The sequence below is a fragment of the Vitis riparia genome, chromosome 17 (genome assembly GCF_004353265.1).
Source record: "Vitis riparia cultivar Riparia Gloire de Montpellier isolate 1030 chromosome 17, EGFV_Vit.rip_1.0, whole genome shotgun sequence".
Lineage (NCBI taxonomy): Eukaryota > Viridiplantae > Streptophyta > Magnoliopsida > Vitales > Vitaceae > Vitis > Vitis riparia.
Window position 1 is genome coordinate 18,831,621 of NC_048447.1, and position 16,871 is coordinate 18,848,491.

Consider the following 16,871-nt stretch of genomic DNA (forward strand, 5'->3'; position numbering starts at 1 on the left):
AACACCAAACAAACTGAAAGCCAAAGATCATGGCTCAGATTCAATCACAACATGAAAAAGGAAAAATCTAATGGAAAAGAAAGTATTCGAACAAAAAAAAATTTGGACAATTGAGTTCCCTGTCAACCCCAACCTCTTTTTAAGAAAGATGCACTCACCATCAGCACCTGCTCACCTTCATAATCTATTCCCAACGATTGTTCATTTCTGTAATTAGGTTGTTCAAATTTTTCAATACGATCCATAAATGTCCTCAGTTTATGAAAGTAATACTTAAAAGAACATCTCATTCCAAAGGGAGGATGGCAGCCTCTCATACGTGCACAATAAGATTAGTAATCATCAATTTTATACACTTTCTCCCAGCAGCTACTGAAGAAAATATATCACATATGCATGACTCATAATTTAAATCCACAAAAAGTTAAAAAAAGACACTTAGGTGACTATCGGTCCACACTGAAGGCCATGTGTTTTAAACCTTCAGAAAAAGCAAACCTAATTAAATAAATTATCATTGAACCACTCATAATGATTTCAAAGTTTCTTTTGTCATTTCTGCATTTTTCGCAACCAGGCAGGCAGTTGCATATCATCTCAAAAGGATAGGCAATGTTTTTTTTGGTTAGGTGTGAAGAACTTCACCGGACTGTACAAATCAAATTTGGCTTGCTTATTTAGAATATTTTCAGCATGAAGCTTACACAGTTTCAGCGATTCCATATACTGGGAGAAGAACGCATCTGATGAGAAAGACATATTGCAAAAGCTTCAGACAATTACAACCCAGACAAGTAGTTCAAGCCTCAAACAATCATCTAAAAAATATGCTTATTATTTTTTAGAAATCATAATAGCACATTCCTCAATTTTGAGGTTCACAATTCGCTACATATTTATTCTGTCCTATTGATCAGTATTTCCACCAAAATTTATAATAATGATTTTAACCTCTGACTCTGATCAATGAATTGCAATAGCAAAATTTTGCATAATATTAAATCACCCATTACCACTTTGAAAAATCTTTTAAAGGGAAAAGTGCCACAACTGTCTCTTCCAAAAAATTTTGTTCTTTCCTTCTATAAAGAATGTACTTAGTTTGGCAACAAAACCAGCAAACTTGTGGTTGAAGCAGAGTGCATACTTGCCAATTCAACATGATTTCTGGTCTAGGCTTTAATCCTTGATGACTCCCCCACAGCATTCTCCATTCTTGTGTACCATTCACCAATACGAGTGTTTTCCACCATATCTCTACCAGACCTCAGGTAACGGATGGGTCTCAACACCCCAAAGACAGCAAGGTCAGCTAAATTAGGTTTGGAGCCACCTGAAACAACAAAAAAGAAGCAAGCAGAATTGATTTGGTTAGGACAGCAAAAAGTATGTGCATATGCATGCAACCACAGGCCTTGAGGATAAATCAAGGGTCAGTTTTGGTAAGTCCCTACTTATGATAGGTGGGGAAATTAAAAGAATTGCATGAATTTTAATAGGTCTAAAGCATAACTATCATTGTGTATAGAATTAAGAAAAAATCCAAATCATATGCTACAAGACTTTTGTAGTGTCATTTGGTAACTCTGTGATTGTGTTCATGACATGAAATGTAATGAATGCATGAATATTCATTTACAAAATAATATTATGCGCCTATATGCCATGCTCATCAGTTAACTAAGTGAAGAATGGCATCTATAGCACATACCAAGAAACTCCCTGCCATTGAGACCATCAACCCATGTTTCTGCAGCTTCATACAATGCTGCACGTTCATCAGTAATATTATGTCTCTTCTTCAATTTCTTGGACACAAAATACATAGCTGCAGCTCCAGCATACTTCACAGTTAATTTTTCTGTGAAGCTAAAATTACCTGCAATAACCAGAGAATTAGGTTATTGGCTAAAATCTAATGCTAAAATTCATGATATAGCAAACTGAAGCATGATCTAAATGAGATTCATAAAGCATAAGCTTAACAAATTATGTTAGCATCTTGGGCCAAATTACCTAGAAGTTAAAAACCTGGATAACACAAGACAGTCACTATAAATCAAATAGAGATTCTAGCAACATAATCTGTCTTTTTTTAATCTGATCACAAGGACAACTCCTTCATTGGCCTTCATAGCCTCTGATTTTGAGTTTTTTCATTCCATAAAATTCTAAATTCTTTCTTTACTTCCTGAATATCTCGGACACATCAAAAGCTGCCTTTGCAGGCCCAGGCTCAAATGAGAACCCTCAATCTTCATCATCAAGCGACTACCAGAATCTCCAATCTTCATTTCGCCTGAATGGCAGAAACTACCTAGTCTGGTCCCAATTAGTTAAGAACATCTTGAAAGGAAAAGGTAAACTAAATCACTTAATCGGACCAGAACCAAACAAGAAGGATCCCAAGTTTGGTGTGTGGGACGAACAAGACTCCATGATCATGACCTGGCTGTGGAATTTTATAACCTGAAATCAGTGGTCCTTACATGCTTCTCACCACGATAAAGGAAATTTGGGAGGTCATTCAACAAACATACTCCAAGATACAAGATACAGCCCAAATCTATGAGATAAAGACCAAGACCACAGCCCCTAAACAAGTTAACTTATCTGTAATTGAATACCATAACATTATGAAATAATTATGTCTCGTGTTAGATTATCATCTAAATTCCAAGATGAAGTGTAATGAGGATGCTGTCATGTAACAATTATCTGTTGAAAGAGAATATTTTAGTTCTTTGATGGTCTCAATGTGGAGTATGGTCAAGTACGTGTTCACGTCCTTGGTAAGGAAACCCTGCCTTCACTTAATGAAGACTTCTCCAAAATACAGGCTGAAGAAGACGAAGGATGGTAATGCTTGACACTACATACCCTGAAGGGTTAGCTCTTGTTTCAGCAAAACCCAGTGGTGACTTGGTTAATAACAGTAATGGAGGCAGTGCAGATCTTGTGAGAACTGAGGACCCAAACCACCCTGTAGTAAAGACGGCTTATGGTGCAATTACTACAAGAAACCACAACATACAAAAGAAACCTGCAGGAAGCCTCATGGAAAGCCTCAGTCCCTAGGCAGAGGCAGCGGCAATATGGCCAAGCCCATATGGCCCATTCTGAACCTTCTTACCAGGGAAACCCAGCACCTAACAGCTCAGAAGAGGGGATGTTCAATAAAGAAGAAATTGAAAAGCTCAGAAATCTTCTCACCTCGTTAGACAAACCAAGTGCCTCATCTTCCTTGGCACTGTCAAGTATCCAGTATCTCATGCTCTTAGTGCCTTGAATGAATGTCTTTCTGGTTCCTAGGTTATAGGCTCGGGCGTCACCGATCATATGACCTACTTTGCAAACCATTTGAGTACATATAACCCGTGCACTGGTTTTTTTTTATAGGTCAAAAAAGATTTATTAAAAAGAGGCGCCAAAAAAGCGACTCAAGGTATACAATACCTATACACCCCCCGCCAAACCGGCCAAAATAACCCATGCACTGGAAATCAAAAAATCAAACTGACTGATGGTACACTAGTCGCTGCTGCTGATTAAGGGACTGTCACTCTAACACCTCTCTTAACTTAAAATCTGCATTACACATGCCTAATCTTTCAGTCAATCTGTTATCAATTTATCAAATCAGTAAAGATTTGAATTGTAGTGTTACATTTTTTCCATCTGATTGTGTTCTTCAAGAGTGAGTTACAAGGAGGATGTTTGGACATGCTAAGGAACAAGGTGTGTTCTACCTACTTGAAACTAGCAGTGGGAATGGTGACCAATAATTTCCATTTTTTAGAGAAATCTTCATCAAATAAAGGCCAAATTTGGATTCATCAGTTTCATTTGGAACATCCACCTTTTTTGTTAAAAATAATGTTTCCTTTACTATTTGAACATTTGGAGATCAATAATTTCCAATGTGAGGTGTGTGAATTTTCCAAACACCACCATGTCTCTTTTCCATTAAGTAACAAAAGGTTTTCTCCCCTAAAGGCCTTGACTCAAGTGGTAAAGTGTTGGAGAGGATTGGTATGAAGTTCTAGGTTCAAGTCCCAATGAGGACAAAAAGTTACCTATAAATAAATAAAAAGTCTTCTTCCCCATTTGCATTAATAAATAATGATATTTGGGAGCCCTCTCAGACACTAAATATCTTTGGAGCCCACTGGTTTGAATCATTTATTGATGATTACTGTAACGAGCTCTTCCTCTTAAAAAATAAATCTGATGTAAGCAGTCGTGTTTCCCATATTACATAAAATGATCAACAACTAGTTCAGTGTCCAGCTTAAAAACAAGAAGTCAAACAATGGAAGAGAGTACTTCAATCAAACATCCCCTTTCTTCCAAAAAGAAGGGATTGTTCAAATGTCCTCATGTACTGATTCTCACAGCACAAGGGAGTTATTAAATGTAAAAACTGATACCTTCTGGAAGTCACACGGGCCTGGAAACCTCCAACTGGTTGAAGCACGTAGTTAAGGAGGTTGAAGAAGGAAATGTTGGTGGTCACTTAGAAAAAATAATTTCTGGGGTTCCATGCATGTGGTTGTCAGTGCACTTATTTTTTAGATTGATGATATTAATATTGGTTATAAATTTGCAAAGATATTGTGTTCTGTCAGTGGATTAGATTGTCAGCCCTTATGCAATTGGTTGGTGAGCTGCTGTTAAGTGCTCTTGCTTGTTGTTGTCCAACAGTTTTAAGTGAGCCGAAAAACCTTGTGTTTACTGGATGAAAACCAGAAAGGTTTCCAGAAGTAGATTAAGGCCTAAGGTAGAAACACTACACGTCTTGATGTTCATGATTCATGAAGTTTGTTTGGTGGGTGGTTGATTTACATATTGCTCTCTACCTTGGTTTATAACTTGCATGTAAGGTGTTTGACACTTTGTACTAAACGATCAATTGAAAAATAATTTTCAAGAAGTTCTATTCACACCCTCCACCCCTTTCTAGAACAATCTTAAGTAACATTGGGGAGAATATCAAACTCTCACAAGTAGACAATTTCTTTCATGCCAATACTTAAAGACCTTTTTTTTTATAAGTAAAGGCAATTACATTAAAAGAAAAGGCATACACGACGTATACAAAGCAACCAAAAAGGTGCGAATACATGCCAATACTTAAAGACCTATTAGCAAAATTGGTAAATAATTCATCTTCTGCATGCTAATTGTTTTATGGGAATATAATATTTAACTAATTATAGTTGGGTGACAATTTGAAGGTTTTTCAAATATCTGAATATAAGATTAAATCCAATTTAATAATTTAGTCCAAGAATTTACTATGGAATATATCATTTAACCATCTCTTGATGACAACCACCCATAGCTGATGCATTTTCAAAGATTCAAAGGGATTATTATATTCAATATAATCATTCCAAGAATTAAGAAACAGAAGCATGAATATTTTATCCCAAACACATCACTAGAAGAAAGAACTCTATATAGAACTATGTTACATGGACTCAGGTAGAAGCATTCAGTGTTGATGTGTCTCTAAGGGCCAGATTGTTTTTATTCCTAGATCTTAGTACAGAGGGACACCGCTAAATGATATAATTTCTCTGTCCTCTCATTCTATGTTGTAGAACAATTGAGGTGTATGACTAAAAATATAGTGTCTAACATGAGGGTGATGTTGCTTAAAACAAAATAGGAATTTGTTCTTTTTATTTGTTTGAGATACTAATTCCATATCTAACCAAGAGGGCTTTGTTAGACGGATTTCCCATACCCACCTCATATCCGGCAGAAGTATGATATATTGGACTGTATTTAAAGGCATTATAAACAAAAATATACTATATATAGCTATTCATACAAAGAATCAATGACTATCTCCAGTTCCAGTCTAGATTAGAAAAGAAATTCAATAGATGATAGTGTAATAATACATACAAATATATGTAGCTCCACAATATCTTACCATTGCTAGTGATATAGTCAAAGGACTCAAGAGCCTCTGAAGTACTTCGGTATATGTTTGGTGATAATACATGAACCAAGTGATTATCAACCCACCTAGATCATGAAATCATCAATAATCAGCCATAAATTGTGTAAAGCAATTAGAAACACATTATAACAATCCAAACAACAGTCAGAAAATGACAAGAACTATTGAACTAATGCCTTAACAATAAACAGTGGCAGCATAATTGTCACTCAAGAAATTACTGAGCAACAATTTTTTTTGATAGGCAAAATAGAACAAATATTAAAAGCATCTAAGAGGAGGCATAGTATAGTACACACGAAGTATACAATGAATGCCCATTATAGGTGAAAGGGTTAAGAAACAAAAAAAGCCCTCTCCTTTCTTTAAGTTCAACCAATCTACAAAATCTACATGTGCAAAGGAAAAGAAATGGGTGATCATATTCTTCTTCATTGCACAAAAGCACGCGTTTTGTGGAAGTTGATTTTTTCTTTATTTTGTAGAGTGGATGATGCACCCTTCAGTTAGGAGGTTTCTCTTAAGTTGGTATGGATCTTTTGTTGAATAAAAAAAAAAAGGCTAGGAGGGCTGCTCCGTTTTGCGTGTTCTAGACCGTATGGAGGGAGAGAAATAGGAGAGCATTCAATAATTGTAAAAGTTTGGACCAAACAATTAAAAGTTCTTTCTTGAGTCTTTTTTGGGAGTGGGTAAGATTGTATATTGGGGGCGACCCTCTATCGTTGTTAGAGTTTGTGGGCTGGATAGGCTCTTTGGAGAATGTGTTTGCTGGTTTTTGTGCTCCCATGCTTTTTTTGGTTTTTTGGTTGCTTTGTATACATCGTGTATGCTCCATTTTTACTCTAATACATTCACACTTACAAAAGGAAAACATAGATGTTGTATGGTCCTCTACATACACCTACCCTAGCCCAATTCACAAAAGTATAAATAAAATTGATTTGATTGATTGGTCAGAGTGCTTAACATCATTAAAAGTCTTTTTGTTCCCTTCCTTTCAAAGAGTCCACAACAAGCACAAGGGAATGACCCTCCACACTTTTTTCCATTTTTTCCCCACGAAGGAGTCATGTCAACCCAACAAATTCCTTCTAATTGAAGAATGCATCACCCACTCTACTCCAAAAAGAGAATAATCAGGGGTCACACCATTCTTGCTTTGGAACAATGTAGAAGCAAGTGGTATGTCATTTCCTCATCACTTTTGCACAAGTAGCACCTATACGAGAGAGTCTGACCCCTCCTTTTAAGCTGGTCAAAAGTTAGAATTCTACTCCAAGATGATGGGCTTCCCAGGAGAGAAAGTGACCTTCATTGGTTCCCAAGTGCTCCACACTATACTAGCTGGGAAAGGCTCTCTATACGTGTAATTGTTTCTTAGTTGAAACTACCAAGCAACAATTACACATTTTCTACCCAAAAAGGGGGAAACGCACACACACACAACCAAATAACCATAAAGCATACAGAAAATCAAAGAACATTAATTATGAATATAATTGAGCCCTGAGAACCTTTATATGTGTTTAGGTACACATTCATATAATAATGTGTGCAAACATTTTTTTTTTTACTGGAACACATGTGCAAATATAGATTGTTTTGTTCTTAAGTATAAGCATAAATATAAATTTTGTATCTTCATTAACCTTTGGATATAACTAAACAAAGCTTTTTCCCCAAGTACTTCAAGATGCTACAGAAATTACTTTTTACCATGCAATGTAAATAAATTAGTTGTCAGATGCCATGAACCTGTGTTCTTTAGTGCAATCTTAGATAAATGCAAAAGGCCTCCCTTCACAAAACTTTTCTACAGATTTAATAAAGTTCCCAATGGATCCAAGGAAGGAAGATATGTCTGATTTCAATGCGTTAATCAGCAGATGAAAGCATATTCTCCACCCTTCTCAAGCGCCACAGATTTATATATGAATGAAACATCAAATGCTCGACAAAATGAACTTTATCTACAGAAGAAAAACATCTTACTGCCGCCACTTTCTCTCTTCATCATCAGAGGCTGAATCAGCAGATTTTTTTGGAAGAATCTTGTCGCTCATCTTGTCAATTATAGCTGTACAAAGGTAACATGCTTGTTTAACAGACGATTGCAAAGAAGTCAATGAGTGATAACAAGTCTCTAAGAGGATTATAGTACAAATATCTTATTTCCATAATCCAATCAAGAAATTTTGGATAGTGTATTAAAAGTAATAATAACAATGACCTGATGAATCCACTAGCTGCTCATCATTCACCATCAGTATAGGCACCTTCTTGTAATCAGACCATTTGATCTCTCTTTTACTGAGCGGATTGACCTCCACAACTTTGTATGGTATATCATAATAGTCCAAGAAAGCTGAGATAGCAAGAGCAAATAAACGATGCATGAGCCACTGAAAGAAAAGAACAACATGACAACACAACAACATATGAAAATGTAAATAGCATACATTGCATCTTTCAATCTAGTCCTTCCTCTAAAAAGAGAAAGCATAATAAAGTAAAAATTAAAAACCTGCTTTCAGGAAATGGCCATTTTCCATTTTCTTAAAGACAGGAAACATGAAACTGATTTCTATTGTTTTTGTTAATTTAGTTATTTTTTATAATAGAAATATATTTTTTTATTTTATAATAGAATATGCTAAAAACACAAAAAATAAATAAAATAAAATAAACATGTTGGATGATCTGAGGAGAGAGATAAATTGGCAGCTGGAGAGAGAGAGGGAGAGAAATAGAAAAAGATGGAGGAGACAAAGGGAAATACAGAGGGAGCAAGAGAAAGACAAATAAAGGGAGAGAAGGAGAAAGAGAAAGACAAAGGGAGAAATGAAGATAGATAGAGACAAAGGCCAAGAAAAAGATAGAAAGAGATAAAGGGAGACAAAGGGAGAGAAGAAGAGAGGGAAACAAAGGCAGAGAAAAAGATAGAGAGAAGGAGAAAGTAATAAAGGTAGAAAGAAGAAGAGAGAGAGAGAGAGAGAGAGAGAGAGAGAGAGAGAAAGGGAGCAATAGACAGAAAACGGGAGAGGGAGAATTGTGTTGCAAACATACACTTGATGGAAGAGAAGAGGAGAGGAAAAAAGACTCTACAACCCTCTTAAATACAAATTGCTCTGACTTTGATAGAGAACCACAAACATGAACATGTTTAGTATTCTCATTTCCTTTTTTAATAGAAACGTAAATTTTATGTTCCCAAAAATATTTACAATTTCGGTCCATTCATCACCTCCCCAACCATAAACCTTAACAAACCATAACCTTCTTCCCCTCTACCCCCAGAACCCCACCAAAAAGTTTGAAGTATATACATAGAGTTACACGATGTTCTCTTGAATATTCCACCTTCTTGAGACAGCAACCAACATACGTTAAAAAATGGCTAATCAACTATTCTCTTGACTCCCACATGGGACATAGGTTGTGGAACCTCATAGTTGTATAGATTTACTTGTACTTTGGAGGCTCCTACTTATTTTTTGTGCAGTTATTTTGGAGGATTACCCATCCTCTAGTGTACTTATTCTTACCTTAATATACTATATTGTTGTTTCTCATAAAAAAAAAATTAAAAAAAATTAAAAAAAAAAAAAAAAAAAAAAAAACCTATTCTCTTAATATATTTTTTGGGTTAATTTCATTTACATCCCCTGAGATAACCACCATTGGTTTCAATTTCATTGATTAGCACCTTTATTGATGTATTCTTTTATAAAAATTATTTTTAGAGAATAAAAAATTCTTTTAGAGAATTATTAAACACACCTACATAAAATCTCTCTAAAAAAAAAAATTATGGACGAAATACATTTAAGGGTGTTACCTAATGAAATTTGAAGCCAATGATGCCTTTGTGTATTTACACTAAACTTCAAAGGATGCAAATGAAATTAACCCATTTTTTATAGGTAATCACAAATGTATAAAAAAACGCCTACCAAAAGGATGGGGTGCACAAAAATATGCACAGTGTGTATAGGGCACCAAAGGCCCAAAAAACAAAGGGGAACACAAATAAACAACACCCTCACCTTACAGCCCAGCCAAACAATAAAATCAAACATGAATAACGAGCTACCTCCTTTGTGCATCTTAACCCAATTCATAAACATGTATATAAAAGATTGTTTAATTGCTTGATATGTCTTCTCTCCTTCCATGAGGTCCAAAATAAACACAAAGGAGTTGTTCTCAACACTTTCTTTCTCTTCTTCCCAAGAAAAGATCCATACCAACTAAAAAACACATATTTAATTGAGGAAGGCATCACCCACTGAATGCCAAACAGAGCAAAAACTAACTTATGTAGCATGACTCTTTGGAGCAATGAAGAAGGATACGATCTACCATTTGCTCCTTTCCTTTACACAAATAACATCAACAAAACAACCTCTGATCCCCCCTTTTTAGCTGATCTAGAGTCAGAATCTTTCCCATGAAGCTTCCCAAACAAAGAAGCTAACCTTCATTAGAACCCAAGGGTTTCACACAACACCCATTGAAAGCCGCTTCACACTACAGTTTATTAAGGACAAATACAAGCATTTAACTATAAAAATTGTTGCTTTTTTATTCCTGTCGAACCATCATGTCCTCTATATCCCTTCTAAACATTTGCCCTTGCAACTTCCTAAAAAAAGCCTCCACCTCACCCAACCGTCAATCATTATTCTGCCTAGAGAACAACGGATTTCAATAACCTCCACCTCTCTACTCCCACAATTGGCCTACCCAATCATCTTTAGTTGTGGCTATGGAGAACAGCCCAAGAAAACTTACTTTCAATGAATCATCACCACACCACCTGTCCTTCCAAAATCTCACTCTCTTACCATTTTCTCACCCTAAACTTGACCCTTTCATAGCCCTTCTCCATATCCATCCTTCAATACTCTACAACACCCAAGGATGAAAATATCAGTTTTTACGAATATATTGGCAACTCAATTTTATGGATATATCGGGATATATCGGGAAATATCAGTGAATATTCTGACATAAAAATATCAACCACAAAAATTAATTAAAACTTATAAAAATGTTGAGAAAAAATCTAAAAAAATGATATAAGAAGTAATAATGGACATTTTATGGTTGTTTTGTTACAAAAATTGATACATGTGTGATATAATTTGTGATATCCAATAATAATATTCAAAATTTAAAAATACATTTTATAAAGATTTATCTAATTTGAATGTATTTAATAAAGCAAAAGAAATTATGATACATGTATAATTATTTTTTATTTTAAAATATTGATAATTTTATTTATAAATTTATATTTATTTTATATTTCATTATTATGCAAATACATGATACTTAAAATTAATTTATTTATAATAATTTTATTTTAATTAATTTATAATATACATATTTATGCATATATAATTTAACTATATATTTATACATATATATAATATTTATAATATAAATAGATAAGTATATGATATTTACATTTATGAATCTATATAATGATCATCTATAATTTAAATATATGTATATGTGTGTATATATATATATATAGATATATAAATGCATGCATTATTACAACAAACAAAGCTAGCTTGGTGGCACAGCCACCCCCTCTTATACATGAGGTCATGGGTTCAAATCCCATCTCTCTACAAATCTAAGTTATTTTTCCTTTCATCCTTAAATGCAGTCCCGCATCAACCAAGAACAAAATCCAAAATCAGTATTTTAAGTGTTGTTGCAAGCTACTGAAGCACAACAGGCACGCTAGTGGTTGTGCCCAATTTTGACCACCCAATTCCAAATTTTGAAAGTCAAAACTCAAAAGAAATCAATGATGTGGCATAAAAAAAAGGCCAAGAAATAGATGAAAATCAGCAAAATATCGATATATGGCCAAAAAATCAGCAAAAAAAAGGTGAGTATAAAGAAATATCGAGTGGTCGACATCTTGGAGGAGGTTATCATGTCAGTTGCCTCCGATACACAATATTTCAGTGATATACCATCGATTTATCGCGATATTTAAGCCTTGATAACGCCAATCCTCCTCTCACTCCTCATACTTCCCTAAGATCACCTACTTCTAAAGGGACTCATTCTCAATCATGAATCACCAATACCATAAGGAGGGTCTTATTTAGGGTAGACAAATTTTTTACCCCAACCTTTTTGCCCATATAGACTATCAACCAATACACCAAATAGGCCTTCTTTAAAGTGTTCCCCCCCAACCCCCCCCCACCAAAATAAGAAGTCCCTTTAGATCTTTTCCAGTCCTAAAACTCACCTTTCAAGGAATGACAAATAAAGACATCAAGAAAAATTAAAAGGCTAGAAATGGTGTTCTTTACCAAGTCAATCTCTCTCCTTTGATAAGTATTGTCCCTTCTAAATAAAGAGTCGTCTTTGAAATCTTTCTTCCACAACATTCCAAACTCGCAAGCATTTATAAAGGGCTCTCAATAAGAAACCCCAAGAGGTGGTTGGGAGAGAACCCACTCCCAACACCCTAGCCAAATCCTTAGAATGAGTAACCTGCAAGAGGGTCATCTTGAATCAAGTCTCTAGAACTCCAAAAGAAACTCGCAAGGATCCCATTAATCAAACCGAAAAACAAGCCTAGAGATGAAACACTTCATCCATCTTAACCACTTGGCACCAAAACCCATTTTCTCCATGATTGCTAACAAGAAACCCCAGTTTACATGATCGTAAGCCTTCTCAATATCCTTCTTACAAATAACCCCGCTCTTTAAGCCTTTCAACCTTGAGTCAATGGCTTCATTTTCTATAAGAACCACATCCAAAATTTGTCTACCCTCAACAAATGTGTGATAAAAATTTGATACCATTCTCACTATTCTTTTAAACCTACTAATCAAAACTTTAGTAAGGAGCTCATAAAGCCCTCCCACCAAACTGATAATAGGGAATTCTTTCAAATCTTCTATATCCCCCATAATATAATTACATCAACTGAATTAAAATGCAACTAATAGCATATTTCCCCAATCTTTGCATTCATATTTGTAGTAATAGGCTAACAGAAAACATTATAGATGAACCTGTTCCACAAAGAATCCTGCACCAAAACCCTATTTCCAACAGCAAACAAAATGCTTCTCGGAATATATCCAACCCTTTCTCACCTTTACCACAAGCCCATCATTGGACTTCACCTGAACATAAATATGTACACATCCAATACGCTCCAGAACTCCCCACTTAAGTACCACTCTATTAATTTGCACAAAAAGAAAAGAACACGATGTTCTTCTTGCAGTAACTACTTCTCATATAGGATTATAGTTGATACTAATGTTTAATGCAAAGATAATTAGGGTTCCAATGGTTGAAGGACTTGGAATAAGATTGGCATAAAATTGATATCATTTCTCCCCAAAAATACTGGCATCCATCCTGGCCCCAGTTCAATCTGTGTCACTTGATACATGATCAAACCCCAAATTCTTAATAATCAACATTCCCTTATTCTCCAATTGGATAGTTGGAGAATCCTTGCACAACAAAACAAAAAATTAATTTCCCACATCATGTTGTTTCAGTTCCTCAACCCAACTAAGACAAATAGTTGGGCAACTTAAGTTGAGAAGGGTTCTTGTTTTCCATTCAAGAAAAAAAATCAAATTTCTCGTTTGGAAGTACGAGAAAAAAAGGGACTGGGGAATAGGAAGGAATTTCGAATTGACTTATTTGGTTTATCATAGAAAATGTGATGGAATTGGAAGGAATTTAAAATTCACTTATTTGGTTTATCATAGAAAATGATAAAATATAATGGAAGTTGCATAGTTTTAAAAGACAAGCTTAAAGTAAAATGCACCTAGGCTCAAGGTGCAATCACTCCCCAAATAGTGCCTTGCTTGCCAAGACATGTGCCTTGTTGTAGAGGCGCATCTTGTCTACTTTACTTTTCCTTCTTAAACGCTTATATACTTGAAATTTCTAATTGTATATTGAAATTTATGTGATTACATTACTTTATTGTTGAATGCTTCTTTCAAATGTTTGGAGTCTTGGATTTTTATTGATTGGATTAAATTGTTGATAACTTGATATGCATCTTAAGTCAAGTTTCACTTCACTCAAGCGTGGCCTCCCACCTAAATTGCAGGAGACTTTTGCGCCTTAGGTGAACTATGGGAAATTGTTTAAGAACTTAGACATTGCAAATGCAACGAGAATAGAATTGGAGAAGTATTATTAAAAAAATTATTAAGCCAAAACCTATTCTATTGAGAACTTAAACATTTGCAAATTTTTTGTTCTTCCTTTTTCTCTTCTTCGTCTCATTTCCCTCTTCCTTACATGTGATCCACACCAAAAAAAAAAAAGGAGGGGGGGCGGCCGGGGCGGGGTCCTCATGTAAGAAACACAAATTTTGTTGACAACTCAATAAGATAATAATGCATTATAGACTCAAGATACAACATTATAATGTCATGGTGAGATCAATTACCTTTGACCTTATTGCAGAAAGGGCAAGCTTCGTACTGATAAAGAACAACGTCCTTAGGGACAAGATCCGGGGACGGTGGCTCCTTGGCTAACACCTCTTCGGAAAGCGAGGTGGCGGCGGCAACGGAGAACAGAGCTCCGGCGATGGAAAGAGACACGGTTTTAGCTGAACCGCCGGAGAGAGAATAGAGAGCCGTAGAGTACCACCTCTGGCGAGTGGATTGAGCAGCGGCGCTGGTGGTGGTTCCGTATAGAGCCGCCTGGAAAATCCGGTGTTGGATGACGGCAGTGGTGGTGGCGCCGTCTTGGGCAGAGAGGAGAGTTCGGGAGAGAGCGGAGGAGGCGAGAGCTGAAGCTCTTCTCATGGCGAATCGTGGGTTTGGAATTTTCTGGATTTTCTGGATCATTGAAGGCTTTTAATAAATTGGAAGTTGGAGGGTTTATCAAACTGCGTTGGTGGGTTAAAACGGGATTCCAGGGGCAAACATCTCATTTTCTTTCCTCGTGCGACGTCGTTTTAAGTTACTCTTTGGAACCGCGCACCTTGAGATATTTATAATGAATGGTTAGTTGAGATAAAAGAACATATGATCCTCTTACTAATTTACTTTTAAAATATATTTAAAAATATTTAAATTTTCAAATAAATTTTTATTCTATAAAAATTAAACAAAAATTTCAAAAATTATTTTTTATAATTATTTTTCGAAAACAATTATCAAACATACATTAAGGGTTTGTGTGTTTATTTAGAAATTCACGTTTGATCAAATAATATCATTACATGATATATAAATTCAAGATTTCAATAATTAATAAATTTTTAATATGAAATATAATTTTCATTATATTACTTGACTGATTTTACATGTATATTCTATTAAAAATATGTTTACATTCTTATTTTATTTTATAATTAAAAAAACAATGTAAGTTTAAGACAAAATTACAGATTTGTTTTAGTATTTTTGTTTTTCTCTCGTTATCTCTTCTATCCTTGTAGCAACTTATAAGATATCTGAACTAACTTTTATGGACCAGCTCAGCATGAGGACCCCTTTCAAATACAGGGGCACCGATTCTAAAGCTCTTGTCAGGAAGAATTTGATATAACAAAGAATAGGCGGAGAAAGGGGCTCTCTTAAGTTTTTGATGGGCTTAAGGCCTGAGTTCGAGAATGTTAGATCCTCGATTCAACACCAAGTTCCTCCACCGGACATTGAGAGAGCAGTTGTTGATGTGAGATCCGAGGGGACTCGACTTGCTCCCCTTTACTAGGTTGGGTGCTGGGGGTCGATTTTATATTACTCAGGGTGCTTCAGATCAGGTTTTTGCAGCTGAACATGCTACAAATGAACATGTATGTTATTTAGTATCATGTATATGCATCATGCGAAATTATCTTAAAACTCTTGATTTATAGGAATCATATTTTACAATCATAATTGGGACCTTGTCTACACTTTTGACATTAAGTGGGTGTTTGGTAAACCAACTTAATAACTTAAAGTGATTTAATAACTTAATTTTATTTATTAAGTAGATTAAGTACGTTTGTTGATATAATTTAATAGTATGACTTGCAATCAATAACATTTTAAGTAATAAGTAAACACAATTAACTTATTTTTAAGTTCACATTTTTATTTTACATTTTTTTGCTTTCATTTGTCATAATTATTTTCACGATCTCTTTTATTATTTCATAACCTCCGTTATTACTTGATATTTTTTTACTCTATTGCAATTTATAAGGATAAATATGTCAATTTGATAATTTATAATAAGTTTTAAGTTAATCTTATCAAACAACTTTAATATTTAAAATAATAATTAATTAATTAGTTTTAAGACAACAACTTAATTATAGTTTAACTTAAATCATTAAGTAATAAGTGTTAAGTTTTACCGAGCAAATGTGGTGATAACAATTTTGACTCCACTACAACATTTTTATGCTTAGGGTTTGCTTAGAAAGTTGCAAGCATACATCATTAAAAAGTATTCCCAAACAAACATTTGAATGAAACTCAAACCATGAAACAATTTCATATATTCTAAATTTATATCATTAAAAAAAACATGTTACTTGATATTTGCTAATTTATTTAACATTTCATCATAGAATACATGAATACATAAATTAAACTAAGGGATAAAATTAATATATTTCTATAAAGTGGGATACTAATTTTTTAGACAATATTCTATCATTTGCTAATTAATTTAACATTTTGTAATAGAGTATATGAATATAGAAATTAAACTAAACCATCAAATTTTTACTATTAGTATAATATGGTAAAACAATTATATATACATATGTGTGTGGTTGTTTTTACTAGACAAAGGGTTGAGTATATGATTTTTAACACAAATATTTTTAGAATGCGTTTGGTAATGATTGTTTTTAACATTTTTAATA

General features: G+C 34.4%; 1 protein-coding gene across 2 annotated transcripts; it reads right to left on the reverse strand.

The window, feature by feature from the left end:
- Positions 1-615: 615 nt before the first annotated feature.
- On the reverse strand, positions 616-14,874 carry LOC117905150 (prostaglandin E synthase 2-like). 2 transcript variants are annotated; one of them, XM_034818065.1, is made up of 7 exons: positions 14,448-14,874; positions 8,205-8,339; positions 7,967-8,051; positions 5,945-6,039; positions 1,712-1,879; positions 1,148-1,333; positions 616-743 (listed from the first exon to the last, which is right to left on the reverse strand). In XM_034818065.1, exons 1-6 carry the CDS (start codon positions 14,851-14,853, stop codon positions 1,173-1,175), a joined length of 1,050 nt encoding a protein of 349 aa, XP_034673956.1. In that variant the 5' UTR covers positions 14,854-14,874; the 3' UTR covers positions 616-743; positions 1,148-1,172. The 2 variants fall into 2 exon arrangements, with proteins under 2 accessions (XP_034673956.1, XP_034673955.1); XM_034818064.1 differs by lacking the exon at positions 616-743 and having other exon boundaries at positions 818-1,333.
- Positions 14,875-16,871: the final 1,997 nt, after the last annotated feature.